The sequence below is a fragment of a genome, unplaced genomic scaffold, assembly GCF_019419815.1.
Source record: "Pyrus x bretschneideri cultivar Hongxiangsu unplaced genomic scaffold, Pyrus_bretschneideri_v1 Contig1, whole genome shotgun sequence".
Classification (NCBI taxonomy): domain Eukaryota; kingdom Viridiplantae; phylum Streptophyta; class Magnoliopsida; order Rosales; family Rosaceae; genus Pyrus; species Pyrus x bretschneideri.
This window is the reverse complement of record NW_025999390.1, coordinates 17,832,501-17,851,913: the sequence shown is the minus strand read 5'-3', so window position 1 is coordinate 17,851,913 and position 19,413 is coordinate 17,832,501. Positions and strand designations below refer to the sequence as shown.

Here is a 19,413-nt window from a genome sequence, read left to right as displayed (position 1 = left end):
ATTCAATCTTCTATGTTCGTATTCATCTTTTAGGGATCACAGAGATTACATGAAGAATTAAACACTTAAAATTACCACCAAATATTAAAAACAGATGGTGTGGGTTTTAATGGTGGAATTGAAAACAACCCACATATACTTTAAATCTTAGGTGACATCTTTTATCAAAATTCTAGTCGACATTTTTTGTCCAAATTAAAAGCTTTATAAGATTTGAGAAATGTGTGGTGTATATAAAATATGGGGTGCATGTAGAAAATGTAAGGTGTATATTAAGAATGTGGGGTGTGAGGGTATTATGGGGAAGTACGTGGGGTGTATATAAAATATGGGGTGCATGTAGAAAATGTAAGGCATATATTAAGAATGTGGGGTGTGAGAGTATTATGGGGAAGTACGTGGGGGTGTATTAAGATAATTTTTAGTTGAAAAAGAAAATGTAGGGTGTATAAGTATATGGGGTTTATTCAACAATTTGTGGTGTGTTAATATAATAAGCCAAATTTTTTATTTTTTTTAAACATAATAAGGTCAAAATTGTCATTGCATAGTAGAGTAAATAAGTTATTTAATATTAAATTTTAATATGAGGTGCATTTAATGTGACATCCCACATCGCCCAGGAGAGTGATCCTTATATATATATTCGCATCCCTATCTAGCATGAGGCCTTTTGGGAGCTCATTGGCTTCAGGTTCCGTAGGAACTCTGAAGTTAAGCGAGAAGGAGGCTAAAGCAATCCCATGATGAGTGACCCACTAGGAAGTTGCTCGTGAGTTCCCAAAAATAAAACCGTGAGGGAATAGTAAGCCCAAAGCCGATAATATCGTGCTACGGTGGTGGACCGGGCCCAGGAAGTGATCCGGCCCGAGCTGGGATGTGATAATTTGGTATCAGAGCCTAACCCTGGTCGTATGTGTGTCGACGAGGACGTCGGGCCCCTAAAGGGGTGGATTGTGACATCCCACATCGCCCAGGGGAGTGATCGTTATATGTATATTCTCATCCCTACCTAGCACGAGGCTTTTTGGGAGCTCACTGGCTTCGGATTCCATGGGAACTCCGAAGTTAAGTGAGTAGCGCACGAGAGCAATCCCATGCTGGGTGACCCACTGAGAAGTTGCTTGTGAGTTCCCAAAAAAAAAACTGTGAGGGAATGGTAAGCTCAAAGAGGACAATATCGTGCTACGGTAGTGGAGCGAGCTAGAGAAGCGATCCGTCCTAAATCAGGATGTGATATTCAATATTTTGTGGAATGCTGATATAAAAAGCCATAATAGTATTGAAACCCTTACCGTTTTGGTCCATAAGGAAACGCATTCACACTCCTTTTCCGAATAATATTTGTTCACACTTCTTTTTAGAATAATATTAGTTCACACTTCAAGACATTCTCCAAATTATTTAATCTAATAGAAGCAACCCATTTAAAAGAAAATTGCTTAAAGTAATCAACTTTAAAGAGGGATTCTTTAAATAAGGTTATTTGAAGGATACTTTGTGGAGTTTAGTTTGTAAATTTTTTCAAAAATCTAAAACGTCTTATTTTTAATTCATCATGCGTATATTATTTTTGAAAAAGATTAGATAAATTCAAAAATATTGATAAATTTAATGGTAATGAAGAAAATAAATGAACATAAAATTAAAAAAAAAAAAAAACTAAAATGACCACTATTTATCCAAGTTCATATGGTTTTTATTTGGATGAATCTTTAGAAAAATGGTATTTGAGAGAAGATTTAAAGCATTTCTTTGTCTGATGGCTGCATATTAATTGGCCCGACTAAAGAGATGCCATTTTTTTGTACTGTCAACTTCGAGTAATGCTAGCGATTAAATTTGTAAATTAAATTATATGTCACTAATAAGAAATGAGTACGTTTATCAACGCTTAAGTAATAATCCAATCTTCAACTTTCATGTCATTTAATTTACAAAATTTTGTTTACAAATTTAATCTCCCTAACATTACACATCAACTTTTGTTCGCATGCATAGGAAAAAAGGACAGTTGTCTATCCAAAAAAAAGTAAAAATGGGAATCCCATGCCATGATCAAAGGGGACCAATAATATCAGAATAATAGATCAAACAGATGAGATAATCGATCATTACGCAGAAAACGAATTTGCAGCAAAATATATACAGAGAGTAAAAGAAAGAACAGGGAATGGCTTCAGCTGCCGTAGACCTGCTGATCGGGAAAGTAGGATTGATCCTCGAAAGCGGAGTGTCTCAGTTAGAAGGAGTTGGTGATGAACTTCAACATCTCATGCGTGAGCTGCTAGCCATGAAAGCCTTCTTGGAAGATGCAGAAAGAAGCGGAGCTCTAGGTGAAGTAGAGGAAACATGGATGGCAACTGTGAGGGACTTGTCCATCGATGTTCAAGACATCATTGATAATTTCACATATCACAGAAACATGCAGAAATGTTGGGGTCCATACACAAGAGCCTTTCATCAAACAATTTTCTTCCCCATGAATCTTTGGGAGAGGCATCGCATCACCACCAAATTGCACAAGATCATCATCAAAGCAATCAAAGCTATTCCGGAAAGAAACCAACGTCGTGGTGTTGATCGTAGTGAAGGCGGCCCTGATTGCGGTCACAGCCAAATCAATATCTACGGTAAGTCCTCTCTTTTCTTCAAAGATGATGAACTTGTGGGAATCAAAGATGCTAAAGAAAAGTTAGTTGGATGGTTGCTGTCTGGAGAGCCTCGGAGGACCGTAATTTCTGTAGTTGGTATGGGGGGTTCGGGTAAGACAAGCTTGGTTGCGGACACCTTCAACAGTCAAACTGCCAAGTTTGATTGTTATGCGTGGATCACAGTCTCGAAAACTTACAACATCGAAGGTCTATTGAGAGTTTTGATAAAGGAAATTTTTGGATCTGCAATGGAACGTGTTCCTCAAGACTTGAGCAGCATGAACCAAATACAAATGGTGGAATTGCTGGCCAACTATTTGCAGCCAAAGAGGTATGTCATTGTGTTTGACGATGTGTGGGATATTAATCTTTGGAGACAGATAAATGGAGCACTTCCAGATGGAACACACGGAAGCCGGGTCATGCTTACAACTCGAAGAGAAGACATTGCATCCTTTTCATTTGGATTTGGATGCCATGTTCATTCTGTTCAGCCTCTTAAGGAGAATGAGGCTTGGGCTCTTTTTTCCAAGAAAGCTTTCTCTGGCCTGCCTGACAATTCTTGCCCACCAGAGTTTGAACACATTGCTAGAGATCTTGTTGGAAAATGCAAAGGATTACCCCTCGGAATCGCGGCTTTGGGTGCTCTCATGTCAACCAAAAGATTGGCGTCTGAGTGGACAAACTTTTACGCTACTTTTAATTGGGAGTTAACCAACAACCCAATGCTTGAAGTAGTAAAGAGAATCTTGATGCTAAGCTTTCATGATTTACCTTACAGACTCAAGCATTGTTTCTTATACATGTGCATTTTCCCAGAAGATTACGAGATTGAATGTGACAGGCTTGTTAGATTATGGATGGCAGAGGGGTTTGTGGAAAAAGTTCGATGGGCCAAGCCAGAAGAGCTGGCTGAAAGCTACATAGCAGAGCTCACTTGCCGATGCATGGTACAAGTTGTTAAGAGGGAACCATATGGAAGGGCAAAAACTTTAAAGATGCATGACCTCTTACTAGAACTTGCTCTTTCAATTTCCGAAGTTGAGAAATTCTGCACTGTCTATAATGAGCAAAAATTAAATGACGATAAAAGGGCTCCCTATCGCCTTTCAGTGCAAGCAAACTATGGAAAACAAGCACACAGAGCCATGTCAAAGGTTCGCACATTCTTTATTTTTGCTCCTAATATGACTGATTCTTCTTCAGTTGAAAAGTTGCCATCTGATTTCAAACTCTTGAAGGTAATGGATCTTAGACATGTCCCGATTACTAAACTCCCAGATCAATTAGTGAAGTTCTATAACATGAAGTATTTAAATTTGAAAGGAACGCAAGTGAAAGAGCTTCCAAGGGACATAGGGAATCTTCATAATTTGGAAACCCTTGACATTAGGCATTCCAAAATCAGGATACTTCCAGCAGGAGTTGTGAAGTTACAAAACTTACGGCATCTGTTGATGTATCATTGCAATTTTCAAGATCTTTTTAGGTCTTATTATTTCTTTGATGGCACAAAAGTACCTCAAGGCATATGTAAGTTAAAGAGCTTGCAAGTTTGTGATGCTATCGAGTTAGAAGGCACGCTAGTCAAACAACTTCGACAGTTGACCCAACTTTCAAGAATGAGCATAACCAATGTGAGAGAGTCAGATGAGGATGACTTGTGCAAGTCACTTGAAAGCATGAAACTCATTGAGCACTTCTTTGTCCATACAAGTAATGAGGATGAGGTGTTACGCTTGGATGCATTGCCATCAGCACCTCCTTTGCTGAAGGCACTTGGTCTAATTGGAAAATTAGAGAAGGTTCCACTTTGGTTTCATTCTCTTTTCAGCCTTACACAATTAAGGTTGCATTGGTCCAGATTAACAGAAGATTTTCTTCCTTACATCCAAGCACTACCTAATTTGAGCATACTTCGGCTGAACAACGCATATCTCGGAAACCAATTGGTCTTTCACAGTGGATTTCCAAAGCTGTCTGAATTATACATAATGGAGTTGCCTAACTTGAATGCGATCATCATAGAGAGAGGAGCGATGCCAACACTACAAAGACTTGTAATCACTGAATGCGTGGAGTTAAAGCAATTGCCTAATGGAATTGATCATCTTACATGTCTTCAAAGTTTGAGTTTGGTAACTGTTCCCAATGAGCTCGTAGAGCGAATACGCAATGAAGGAAGCTTGGATCGTTCGAAGGTTATGCACATCTCAGACATCAGTTATCACTACAAAACTGAACTCGGGTGGTCTGGGGAAAGATTGAGATCATCTCTACAATGGGTCGTTCAACCCTCATCTACTCCGGTCAGCATTCTATCCCGAGATGGTCTACCTATTTTACCAGGTTATTACTCTTTCTATTTTTTTTCATTATGCTCCTTTCTCTCAACATGTCCTCTCCTTTTCTATTAACACTTCTACAATTTTTATAGGTAATTAGCTGGATCTCAACAAATTAAGTAGCTTGTGTTCGGGCAAAGATTTCTCCGAAGAGGGCTCCTCAGCTCTCAGCACAGCTCCCCAAGGGATTGGCACTTTGGATGTGTAGTTGGGCTCTTGCTTGCTGATGTGCTGTAAGAAGAGGATAGAGTTAGTTTTGAAAGGTGCCTTTGTGGGGCCTTAGGTGTAGGCCTTGAGGCTCGCAATAAAAAAAAACTAATCAAGTGCTAGGCGTGCCACTGTTATCTTAATATAACAGATGTAAAACAAGATTGTGTTTAGTCGATTACTTGCACCCCAAGTTACTTGGACTTCTTGTTATCAAAGAATTGTCGTGGATGGGTTAAGTCCACATTAAGTTCTTTTTATTGCCTTGTGACCAAGGACTTTTAGTTCATAGTCTTGTATATTTGAATGAGGTGAGTCCAGATCCCTTAGGTCATTTGTTTGGTTCTTGGTTGGTTTTAAATGAAAGCATATCCATTAAGCTAACCAGATCCAGATGCAAATGAGACTTTTAAAGTAGGAAAACAGATGGATATGACTTGAATACATTCTGGAGAATACATTAAGCAACATATCTATTATCTTAAAAACACACACAAAGAACTTTAAACAAGATTTCACCTTGTCGGGCAAGGTTGAACTTCTTGCAATCACTTCTCTTTGAGTTTACAGAGGATTCTATGCTAAAAAGGGATGGATGGTAAACCAGTTTACACAAGGGAATCGAAACTACGCCACTAGGGATGATAGCAGAGCTTCTAAACAAGACAAAAGATAGCTTTTGTGAAGAAGATATCCTGAAAAAGGGCTGAGATCTGGGCTGATTACAGCTTTTAGATGCAAATAAGGCTTGAGAGCAGAGTTTGTATGTTTGTTTGTTTGATTGGTTGAGTGTCCTTGTCTTTAGGGCTTCTTCCTCCTTTTATAGGCAGGTTAGCCCAACTGCAGTGACTTTGCTCTTGCCCGAAAGCATTTGGAAGGTAGTGAGTAATCAGCTTTTTACTTGTACTGCCACTGAAAAATGTTTTTTGGCTGATTGTGAGTTAATCCACATCACTTGACATTTAAATCATAGGCACATGGCCTATGCATTAATGGGAAGGCACCAACTTGTCTCTAGGCTTGATGCTGGGTTTTGGGCAAGTCTCCCTTTAATTGGTATCTCTGGACTTCTACACATTTGCAGCCTAATGTTCAAATATTAACCCAAACAACTTGCAATTTGGATTGATCCTGTTCGTCTGCAAATTGGAGCAAAGCACTGCAAAATTTGTGTGCTTTCCAAAGCCAATGCGATCGCCCAAGACCAAGAATACTTAATTGTATATGTTGTTAATTTGCAACTGTAATAATCTGTTGGAGACTTCATTCTATGCCTATGAACTCTTTCCTTTCTACTTGCCAATAGTAGAAACAACAGCCATAGTCACCAAAGAGATACAACCAAACTTTGAATATTCGTATTGGATGATGCAACTGGCTTTATATATATAATTTTTTTAGGCCAAATTTTTTTTGTAGTCGCCACTTTCAATGCGACCCTTGTGGTGAAAGATCTATTAATTAAACCCATGTGGTGAGCTCTGTTAGCAATTAAGATCCAAATCCAAAGTTCTGTTAGTCTTCCGTTAAATAAAATCGGTCAAAATTAAGTTTATTTATTTTGGAAAATAAACGGACAAAAATATGATTAAATTAAAATAAAATTACAAATAAAGAAAATTGTGAAGATAAAAAAAAAACCAACAGTCCCGGTATCTCATCTCAAGCTCCTAGCCACCACCATAGCCACTAGTGGATCTCCACCGTCATTAACCATCACCTCAAATCCTGTTAACCTAGTCAAATTGTAGATCAAGCCAAACCCATTGTGAAAAACACATCCCACCCTCCTCCCACCCTCCTAGTTTGCAGACCAATCAAAACCTAAGTGCAAAAGGAGAGATAATATAATTAACCATTCACAAAAGAAAAAAATTTCATCATTTTTCATACCATAATATATTTTGCACACTGATGACAAAATTATGTCCAGCCTAAAAAAAAACAATGCAAAGACAAAAGTATGTCTTCCACAATATATTGTGGTTCTTCATAACAAAATATTGAAAATATCTTCCACAAAATAAACAAATAATCTAGTCTCCCACAAAATAAAATGAATTTCCTCCGCTGCATCATTTCTTTTGCAAGGTACGATGCTTTTTCATCTGTTGATTTTGCATATTGTGCATTGGGGCCATTCCAGAAGGTCTCCAAGGATTCTTAGCATTGGATGAGAGGTCATTCCTGGAGGTCTCCAATGTGCATTGGCAAAGTTGGAATTGGATGATATCACTGAAGGCAATACAACCGATGCAGCTAAACTTCCAACAGTTTCAACAATTGTCTGCCTCTTACACTGTTATTTTTGTACAATAAATTATTAGAATAACAAAATAGCATCCAAGTGTCTAGATAATATGTGAAGAACTACAAAATAAACGACTTACTTTAGCCTTTGTATGCACTAGAGCTGAATTTCCAACCAACTGATATGGAATGTCACCTATTAAACCTTCAGTGGTTGCAGTTGCCATCTTGAATTGGCTTATTGCTCGTATATTTTCCACATGTGTATGTCTTATAGCCTAGATAATTTTATAGGAAAAATTACAATAATGTCATCCAAGTGGAGTTGCAACATTTGCATCCGGTTGTTTGGCCATTGTAGGTGCTTGAGCTATAGTAGGAGTTTCATGTCCATAAGCATGATACTTGCCAGTTGCATTACCATTATCAACAACAACTTCAAAGGGATTTGCACTAGCTTTCTTACCTTTTCTGACTTTAGTATGAGGTCTTGGATACATATACCTCTTGTCCATATATACACTAGGTGGAACATCTGTAGGCTCATTCTTACAGAAATTCCAGTGATGGCCCCATTGCCAACACTTGATGCACCTTAATATCTTTCCTTTTCGACTTACTAATTGTTTGTTGTTCGGATCAACAACTTTTTTTTTTTTTCCATTTTTGGGTCTTTTCTCCTAACCCTTTTAGGCATCCCCGGTTGCTTTTTCACTAGTGGTGGTATTAATGGTGTGTTGGTAGACTTAGGCCACATGTTATTTCCTTTAACTAGAAAAATTATGTTGTCATAGGCTCTCAAGTAAGTTTCTTTAGTATACACCTCATCCACATATTCCTTTGGGTCAGCTCTGTGGTGAAACAATGATGCACAAGCATGTATGCATGGGATCCCAGTCAGATCCCAACTCCTACAACTACAAGTCATATTACCAACATCAACAACATACTGATCATTCAAGTAAGTCCCAACTTGGAATACAAGATTCCCTGAGTGTGCAACCAAGTAATTTCTACTAGAAAATCTTGCCATGTTGAGCTTAGTTTGAATTTTAAGACAAATTCTTCTTGGCCATGTACTCATTTTTCTCTTTTTAGCCTGCAACCTTCTCATTAAATTTCACTTTTTCATCTCCATCATGGTTAAAATTGGTTTATCCCTAGCAGTAAGTATCCAGCTATTAAATGTTTCACATAGTTTATTAAGAAGCATATCACACTTCACCCTAGTACTAAACCTTGACCTAGCCCACCTAATAGGATCTCTTGCTGCCAACTAATTATATGATTTATCATTGACACTCTTCAACTTCTCCATCTCAGTTTCAAATTCAACACGATTAGGTGCCCTTTCAACACTCCATAACAAATCTTTTAGTGTCTTACCTTTGTGAATTGCTTTGAAGTTTCCATATAGGTGCCTTACACACCATCTATGATCTTCCCTTGGGACCACTTGCTTAAAAGCTACATCCAAACCCTACAAGTGAAGTAAGCATTCTATCAAACTATATGCAATAAATAAAACAAGGCATCGTTTTTTTCTTCTTTAGTTAAATATGTAACTATATTTTATTACATGTCTACTCTTCTCAGCTCTGTAGTATTTTTCAATATAGCATATCAATTGGCAAACAACTTTATTCATAGAACAATCTTGGTGAACTAGTTTTAGTGTTGCCTTTTGTTAATCTAAAATAAATGTCCATCTGTGTTCCTCAACTGGTCCAAGATCATCAATAAGTAACTGTAAAAACCAAGACCATGTTTCTTTGTTTTCAATTTCAACTGCAACATAGGTTATTCGAAACATATTATCATTAGCATCAATACCAACGGCTGCAAGTAGTTGACCTATGACAATAACTAAAGAAACTAAGTATGAAGTCTCTGACCAACTTAAGTCATAGTATAAAATGATGGAGCATAATAATTTACCCTCATACGGTCCTTTAAGATGACAACTGTCTACCCCGATCACTTGTATGCACCCCACTTTGAATCCTTTCTTGTAAGCATCACGACAAACATATAACCTCTTAAAGAATGAAGGATCTACACTCACTTTCATAGTACTTCCCATATTTGTTTGCCTAACTTCTTCACAATATTCCCAAATCTTAGCATATTGCTCATCATATGACCCTCTTACCCTTTGTAAGGCTTATTTCCTTGCTCTAAAACACTGATTAATCCCAACATCCAACTCCATGTCCCTCTTTATTACACCCTGTAAAGTTTTTGCAGTCATGCCCGGATGATCCTTAAATTGATTCAAATACTTCTCAGCAATGAACTTGTATGTCACATACTTATTTTTCCACACTCTATTGCATATATGTTTATCATTAAGAACTTTGATTTTCCAAGTAGTATCATTCTACATTGCACTTGCATGCAATCTCCAAGGACACCCTACTGCACAAACTACAATAACCATACCTTTATCATTCTCCTTCATATCAATATCATAACCCCCATAAATCGAATACCTCTTGATAGTGGTTTTCAAGTGTTTAGCTTGTGCAAACCTCATCCTAATTTTAATACTAGGTTTATCCATATCAGTTTATGCATTAAACTCAGGATCTCTCTTAGTAGAATCTTCATCATCATCTGAATTATAAGGACTATGCAATTCCTCAGAGTTCTGCTCTTTCTCCTCATGTAGCTCCTTATCAATAATATTTTTAGGTATAATAGTACTCTCTACAACAGATCTCGTGTTTGTCCTTACAGATGGGATGTCCATATACTTAGCAAACAACAAGTCATCATCTTCCATAGTAGCATCATTTTTGGAATCATACAACTCATAGTCAGAATCATCACTATCTATTCCATGATTACACCGATAACCAATCTCCCCATCCTCTTGTAAAATGGTTTCATATAGCCCTTCACTATTGACTTCATGTTGCTCCCCACTTTCTTCTAAATCATTTCCATATACCCTTTTACCCTTATCTACATTAGGGTTAGGAATTTCAGTTGACCATAGGCTATTAAGAACTTCATTTTGTACCTGAGCATTGCTTTGAATGTGAGAAAACACTTTTTCTGGGACTTAAGAGAACACATCACTCATTATCTCATGAAAAAAATCATTAAAGTTTGGTTCTGGAACTAAAACTGACTTGTCTGCATCATGCTCCATATAGATTGTCATTTCCCTTGAACTAAGGATAGTGTTAATCATATCTGATATGTCATTGTCACCATCTAGTGGATGCAAAGCACATTGAGGGTCCTCTCCTGGCTTGGTGAAATGAAATCTCTTCACATTTTTGTATCCAACTTCTTCCATCATATACTTGAGTTCATAAGTAGACAACAAGTCTGGATCCACATTATCAAAATATATCATCCGCACTTCGCATATGAACTTAAGTGTAAACAAATCAACGTCTACAATTTGATAGCACATGTATCTCAACCTATGTAATACAGAAAAATCACATATGCATTGCAGTACTGGCCAACTAGGCCCTACATCAAACCACACTACAGCAAAATTGAAAGGCATATATGCATTCGGACTGTTACAAAGTGATACAAGAATGAAAATTCAAGTAAGACTAAGACTCTAACTCATGATCAAAGTTGTGTTGGCATTGAAAAATAAACAATGGTTTATTATAGGATTTCCAAACAAAATTAAGTCATACCTAAGAAATTAGGTGCAACTTCACCTTCACCTCTTCTCCTAGCCATTGAAGTGGTTTTATGAGTTTAGTTTCACTTGGGTTTTGGTTGGTCTGCCAATTTGAGGGGTGGGATGTGTTTTTTACAATGGGTTTGGCTTGATCTGCAATTTGACTAGGTTAACAGGATTTGAGGTGATAGTTAACGACGGTGGAGGTCCACTAGTGGCTATGGTGGTGGCTGGGAGCCTGAGATGAGTTACGGAGACTGTTGGGTTTTTTTATCTTCACAAGTTTCTTTATTTGTAATTTTATTTTAATTCAATCATGTTTTTGTTCCTTTAATTAATAGTTTTTTCACCACAAGGGTCACATTGAAAGTGACATGTCACCACAGGGACTACAAAAAAAATTTGGCCATTTTTTATGGGGTTCAAATGAATAAACAAGTAACTAATAGTTACGTTTAGGGTCCACCTAATATTCATTCGTTTTTTATTTTAGTTTTCATTCTTTTTATGGAGTGGAAATAATGGAATGAGGATCCTCTTTGAATCCTCTCTGTAAGAATTCTGGGAATTCTGCAATCACATTCATTCATTGTATATCGTGCGATCAATTTTCGTCAGGTACTGTTTATATTTGATTTTAAATAAAAGAATGTACAATAATTTCTAACCGCACGATGTACGATGAACAAATGTGATTGAAGGATCTCCTCTCAAAGAGGATCTAGAGAGGATCCTCATTCGAAAGAATGCATGCTGAGTAGTGAAGAATGAGGAAGAGTGGATAAATGTTGAAGGGAGGGTACAAGTGATAATTTTTTTATTTTTAAGTTTTTACTAGCAATTGAGCTTGCACGATGTCGTGGGTTTTAAGAGTGTGTCAAATGTGTGAAATATACTAAATTTATTTTCATCCATATCAAAATATATTTACATCCTTATGCTCAATAAGAAACAAAAGATAAATGTTTGTAGAATATATTACGTAGCAAAAAATGTGGGGCTTAACATCCATATCAAAATCTATTTACATCCATATGTCTAGTAACAAAAGATAGGTGTTTGTAGAATGTATTACATAGCAAAGCTTGGGATTTAAGTTGTTCATAGAGATATTATGCATAGAAAATATCTTGGTTTTTCATGTCTCAACTTTTCACATTTTTCTATTGCCACTTAGTACTTCACTATTTTCTTCTTCGTTTTTCTGTAGATGGGGGCGTACAATTTTGCATCGGAAACATGTGATATCATTGTTAGTTGGCAACAAATATGATAATTTTAATGTAACGACCCGTTTCAAAAATTTCAATTTAATTAGTCAAAATCCATAATGACGAAAAGGTTGACTTTCGCCGATTGACATGTTATAATTTTTTTCGTTTATTTGATTTCTGTAGCTCTCGTCTTCCCCATTTTTGGTACCCTTTTTCTTCCCTTTCCCGTGAACTCTCTCTCTCCCTCTCATTTTAGTGTTTTTTTCTTTCTCGAACATCACACATACATACACACCACAACGACCACACCATCATCTGGACTTTCTCTTCTCTCCCTTACCTCTCTCCGATCTCACTTTCTCTCTCTCTCTCTCTCTCTCTCTCTCTCTCTCTCGGCACTATTGCACAAACACTGTGCTTTTAATCTCTGATGAGATCTTGAGCTTTTCCGACCAAGTTATGGTCTAAAATGCTCTTAAAAATTCGTAGATTGTGTTTAGGAGTAGGTTAAGGATGTTTTTGAGTAGTTTTCATGGTTGTTAGACACATACTCAACTTGGGAACCATTTTCCAAATTTTTTAGGCGAGGTCTAACGGCTTTTGAGCCATTTTCCGACCACAACTCCAAAACGATACGAATCTCTTCCCCTCGTGTCAAGCTTCATTTTGGCTTTTTAATCATTGCAAATGGTATAGAATTAAGCTCAAACAGAGCTCGAGAAAGGTTGTCCAAATTCCGGCCGAACCCACGACCTGAAACTGGGTCGACCCGACTTGTGAGCCAATGACCTGGTGCAAAACCTGGCCCAAACCTTGGGCCTATGTAACCTAAGCCCAAACCAGTAACAGCCTAATCTATTAGCCCTAAACCAGACTCAAACCCTATAGCCCAGGCCCAGTCCTACACTCGTCCCAATCCAATTAACCAGAACCCAGGATCCGACCCAGACTTATACCCAAGTTCCTTGGTCGGCGCATGCGCTGGCCTCCACCGCTGTCCACAGCGGCACCAGTGACTTTTCGAACCAACTTTCTGGTGACCCATCTTGGCGGTTAGCGGCGCGTGGGAACCCAAAGTTCCACCTTAGGTTTTTCAACGTGCCGAATCTGAATCCGTTGTCCATTTTCCTAAATTCCATCATTTTAGTAGAGTTTTATTAAGTGGTCTTCATTTGTGTTTAGGTGCATCGGTTGGAAGTGATTCAGTCTTCCCTAGTTCGAGTGGCTCTTCGGTAATGGAATACTTGTGAATGGACCCCTTTTTAATTGCATGTTTTTATAAAATATTAGGTTTCCATGCATTTCATATTTCATGAATTGAGTATGTTTTATAAGAATTTAAGATTTATTTAAATTGCTTTTAAGGAAATATTAATGATTTATCGAATTCACGTTTTACTAAAGGTTATGAATCTTTGGACTTACGTATTTGAAATTCTCTGCATTTACAGATGTGAATTATCATGGATTTATGTGTAGAGGCTTTGAGCTTTTGAGCTCTGGATTTGATATGAGTTTTGAGGTCTGTTTTTGGTGTTTATCGAGCGGTTATCATAAAACACATACACACAACCGGGTATGTAGATATCTATGGTCATAGGACACAGTTGATGGTATTGATGACATACCCCCAACTTCGCTAGCCCAGGGCTAGTGTTGGTGTGATATGTTATATGTATATGTTTCTTCTTCGGCATAACCCGGAGTCGTACAACTTTACCTTCGGGTGATGGACCCCCCATTTCTTCTCTGGCGTAATCCAGAGTCGTATAGCTTTAACTTCAAGTGATGGACCCACTGCATATACATATATATGTTATATCCTATTCTCCTGTGTAACCCGGAGTCATATAGCTTCACCTTCGAGTGATGGACCATGGTTTTTCCACTAGCGTAACCCAGTGTCATACAGCTTCACCTTTGGTGATGGTGATGCCTTCAGGCCACTATGATACCCCTAGCTGAATATACCATTAATTTGAGTTATGTCATTCTTGGGTTTTTCCTTCAGGCGTTTCAGTACCACTTTTAGAGATGGTTTTATTGCTACAAATATTTTGGCATGCTAGATTTTTTGGGAAAAATCTATATGCAATATTATATATACGTTTTTAAAATAGGGGGTTAGTATGTTCATAAATGAAATGGTTTTCATATTATTAGTATTATTATAAACTTATGGTTCACTCACCTTTTCTAGTTTTGCACCCCCTTAGGACATAGTGACGAGGAGTACGACCCGAGCATTGAGGCATTTCCCTACCAATGACCTTGCATACCTCCACTTGAGCATGGCTTCCTTTTATAATCATTTTTTACCTGATGCCTTACCTTTTTCTAGCACTATCATTTAGTGGTATGCTCTAGACATATTCGTACATCTTGGTTCAGATTTGTGAATGTTGGATACTATGTTTCTTTCATGTTTAAATTGGATTACAGTTACTACTGCCTTTTTATGTTGCATCTTCTTTGTGAATGTTGTTTCTTGCATAATTTTTGAATTGCTTGTTCCTTCATATTCTCACATATTCACATATTCATGGCTTTCGTCATCCTTGGGTGTTGGCCAACACGTGCCATCCAGGTGTCATTTGGATATCTGAGTTGGGACATGTCAATTAAAGTTTGAAAAGTAGAAGCACTAATCACTAATCGATATAGTTGTAAGTGTAAATCATGTGCGATTCGATAATATGTACTCAAATTTGGAAGTAGTTGATACTATTTCAGAATTGCTTAGTGACGTTTGTACTTTCACCTTCAGGAGGTAACAAAAAGGCCATTATATATAAATTTGACCACTAATTTTAAAAATGTAACGACTTTACTCATATTTTCTGAGTTTGGTCATAGATTTTTGTTCACTTTGATGCTCATTTTCAACATTATCATGGAGAATATTTTTAACAGAAAATTGTGTACCAACTCATATTCATCCTGACTAAATCACTATACCCGTGCGATGACTACCTCAAGGCAATCATATTGCAACTTCGCTACCTCTAGATATGATGCCACTTCTGAGAACGAAGACATTTCCACCATAGATCGAATTTTGGAGAGTCTCCTGCAAATCTATGCTTTTGTTGACAAGCTTCAAAAAGATTCATGAATAAGGGAGTAGACAAAGCTCGCCGAAATTGAAAGGCTGGTGAAGGCCCTTAAGGGCGTCATTTTCAGTTTTGAGAAGTCACTGGCTAAGGCAACGCCTGTTCTGACCCCAGCAAGAACCAATAATCTAAACTCACGTGCGAAGTGCAGAGACCCTACTTCCAAAACATCGCACAAGAATTCCAGAAAAACTCAAGGACCTTATAAAAGCCAGGGCTCGGTGGAAAGCCAGTGTTTAATGTCAATTAAGCGTAAGTGGGAAAATCAGGAAAAAAAGAAAGGCAACATGCAAGAAACCTCGAATGGTGGCTTCCATCAACAAGCCTCTCCTACTCAACTCCAACATTATGATGTTTTTTTTATCGGAATTTGGAAGATGTTCACACCCCTCATGACGATGCATTAGTCATTAAGGTTCAGATCCTAATGCAATGGTTAATTGTATCCTGGTGGACAACAGGTCCGGGGTCAATATACTCTTCAAGGATGCAGCCGAGAGGATGGGGATCCTGGACAACATCAATAAAAGTAAAACCACCCTTCGTACCTTCAACGAGACCCTTTTTCGATCTCTCGAAACAATGACACCAACGGTCCAGGCGGAACCATATAAATATCTAGTGTCTTTCCACGTCATGGATTGTCCCACTCCTCACAATACCATACTTGGCCAAAACTGACTCCACAAGATGAGAGCAGTTCATTCATCCTACCATCAGTTACTTGCAAACAAACACATGGCGGAGTCAAAGAAATTAAGGGAGATAAAGTAGCATCATGGTACAGCGCCGTGGAAAGCATGAACATGAATCACAAAGGGAAATGGAGAACTATGATGCTCTTATGGATGATTCAATATAGCAATCACAAAATGGGGGTCAATAGGCGAGCTACAAAGAATTTGATATAGACCTTGACTTTAAGACAACAACACACAGAGTCTAAGGCCGGCGAAGACGTTGTTGACATCAGTCTCGACCCCGACAAGTTGAAGCGTAAAGCTAGGATCGAATCAAAGCTAACTAATCGAGAGAATTAGTTGTTTTCCACTTTCTTGCGAGCTAACAAGAACGTATTTGCTTGGTCCGTAGAAGACATTCCAGGGATAGATCCCTTCATAATCTGCCATCACTTCCATTTGGATCCAATTGGAAAGCTAGTTATCCAACGAAAACGTATTCACAGCATAGATCAAAGCAAGATCATGGAGACCAAAATTGATAAGCTCAATGACACCAACTTCATCATCGAAGTCCATCCTTTAGACTGTTTGGCCAATGTGGTCCTTATGCAAAATAAGAATGGAAAATAGAAAGTCTCCTTAGACTTCACGGAATTAGAGCCAGGTGCCTTCAAGGCACCAATACTTTTAACAGCCATCCAAATTTTCTCATCCGTGATCAAGTCAAGCAAACATTGATTTTTTTTTCAACACTAATATAAGGTTTAATTATGTTAGCTATTGCAGCCAAATCCTCCTGTGAACGAGGCTTTCACAAGAGAAACGCATCACAAAATCTTGCACAAAAACCTGTTCAAGCTCATTCCCAATAAACCACCAAAATCCTTTACTGTCTTTAATTCTTATAATTTCATTCTTCTTTTTACGAAGTATTGCCATCGTTTGAAAAATCTTGTGTTATTTTCACCCAATTGCAACCAATTTGCCTTGGCTTTTTGAGCCCACATAATTTCTTTCTTCTTTAACACGGTCAAGACAATTCATCTCTCGGAGTCCTTTTCCAGGAACAAGTCTATAATTTGATTACTCATAATATTATCTTGAATTTCACACAGAGCATTCAATTGCTCTTTTCCCGTTCACATCTATCACCAAAAGTTACATTCTTCCTATTTCTAACCAGAAATTTAAAGTTACTAACCGACGCTAAATTGATCACTAGGTAACAGTCTCATCACAGTGCCACACACTTTTCTAAAAAAAATAAAATTAAAGTCTAGGTGTTAAGGCCACATCACCTTAAATTTAAATAGTAACGGTTCTTCTTCCTGTTTACAACATTTGTTAACAAAATAGGACTATGATTAGAACCAAAGATGGGGTAATTATGGACCTTGAAATCAGAGAATTCAGTAAGCCGCAAAGGGTTAGCAATGGCCCTGTCTAGTCTCTCAAAGATAATAGTATTATCTGAATGCCCATTACACCAAGTAAAAGGACCCCCAATAACCGTTAACGAAATAAAGTTCCCTCAATTTAAGCAATTAATGAAGTTAATCATATCACCATTGGTACTTTATGCCTAGGGGATGACACACAACCGTCAACAGCGATAGCAGCTACAATAGCATCTTCAATCCTGCACCAAGTCAGCCCTTGGCACCCTTATACTTTGTTACCTTACCAACTTCCTTTTGCGACCTGTCCTCCATAACCACTTCTATATTTTTAAGCCTTTCAGCTTTCTTGCACCATCTTTTTGTAACTGTTGTCCAGCCTTCTTCCTCATGGGCTTTCAAAACAGCTATCTGCCCAGTTTTTCACTTTCGACATTATCCTTCTCATGGTTCACGACATAACATCTTTGTTGTAGCGATAGCAGCTGCAATAACATCTCCAGTCCTGTACCAAGCCAACACTTGGCACCTATTTATACTTTGCCACCTTACCAACTTTCTTTTGCGACATGTCTTCCATAGCCACTTCCATATTTTTACACCTTTCAGCTTTTTTACACCATGTTTTTGTAACTTTTGTCCAGTCTTCTTCCTCCCGAGCCTCCAAAACAGCTCTCTGCCTAGTTTTTTCACTTTCGACATTATCCTTATCATGGTTTTGTTTGGGTTACAATTTAACAATGGGCTTTATGACAATGAAGTCTCAAGAATGCAAAAGCAAGGGAGAGATTAGGCTCGGGCAAGCCAACAACCCAAGAAGAATTTAAAAACCATTTCAGCAAAACATAGGCCACATGCCTATGTTAAAAGTGATAGGCGACAGAGGGTAGCTCACCCCAACAAAAATCACTTTAAAAGGGCACGGATGAGTAAATAAGTGATGACTCATTACCTTCCAAAAGCCATCAGCAAAAGGCAAAGCTTGGACAATCGAGCTAAAACGTCTATAAAAGCAGAAAGGGACACCAAAGATAAGGACACTCAACTAATCAATCAAAAGACATCCAAACTTTGCTCTCAAACAAGCCAAAAACCAGAAAGCTGTGTTTTGTCCGGACTCTGCCCTTTTAGTCGTAGAATCCCCATAAAAGGTCACATTTTGTCAAGTTTAGAAGCTCTGCTACCTTCCCTAAGTGTTGTAGTATCGATTCCCTCGAGTAAAACCTATTTGCATTTTGTTTCCTAGAGTCTACAAACCCCTATAAACACAAAGAGAAGTGGTTGCAAGAAGTTGAACCTTACCCGACAAGGTTAAATCTTGCCTGAGTCTCTCTTGTTTGTACTTACATAAAGTAGATTTGTTGTTTAATGCATATCTCATTATGTTTTTAAATCACTTTCAACTGTTTTCCATTCAAAGTTTCACCTGTGATCAATCTGGTCAAACCAATGAACTTTTACTCCTTTAAAGTTCATTGTAATGGTTGGAAGGGCCATAAACACCCTTCATTTTGGACATACATTATCATGAGTTAAAAGTCCTTGTTTACAAGGCAGAGTTAACCCATCTGTGATAATCCATTGATAACCAAGAAGTCTAAATAACTTATGGTGCAAGTAATTAACTCATTTCACAACTAAACAATAATATGTTATATAAAGATAACAGTGGCACGCTTAGATCTATGTTAGTTTTGATTGTGAGCCTCAAGACCTAACCAAAGGCCCCACAAAGGCACCATTCAAACTAACTGCAAACTCATATTGCAGCACACCAAGCAACAAGCATTGCCCAACAAGCAAGAGCTCAGGGGAGCTGTACGAGGGAACAGATTTAGCCTGAGGTTCACAACGATAGGAAAGCACAACATAACATTCTTTTGTAGAGCCTTCTT

At 37.9% G+C, this 19,413-nt stretch overlaps 1 protein-coding gene across 1 annotated transcript; it reads left to right on the top strand.

The window, feature by feature from the left end:
• Positions 1–2,048: 2,048 nt before the first annotated feature.
• On the top strand, positions 2,049–5,650 carry LOC103958018 (disease resistance protein RPM1-like). Its single transcript, XM_009370242.3, has 2 exons — positions 2,049–5,003; positions 5,092–5,650. Exons 1-2 carry the CDS (start codon positions 2,174–2,176, stop codon positions 5,097–5,099), a joined length of 2,838 nt encoding a protein of 945 aa, XP_009368517.1. The 5' UTR covers positions 2,049–2,173; the 3' UTR covers positions 5,100–5,650.
• The last annotated feature ends 13,763 nt before the right edge of the window (positions 5,651–19,413 follow it).

Coding starts and splice junctions, on each gene's coding strand:
- LOC103958018 (XM_009370242.3), top strand. CDS start 2,174: ATGGCTTCAGCTGCCGTAGACCTGCTGATCGGGAAAGTAGGATTGATC.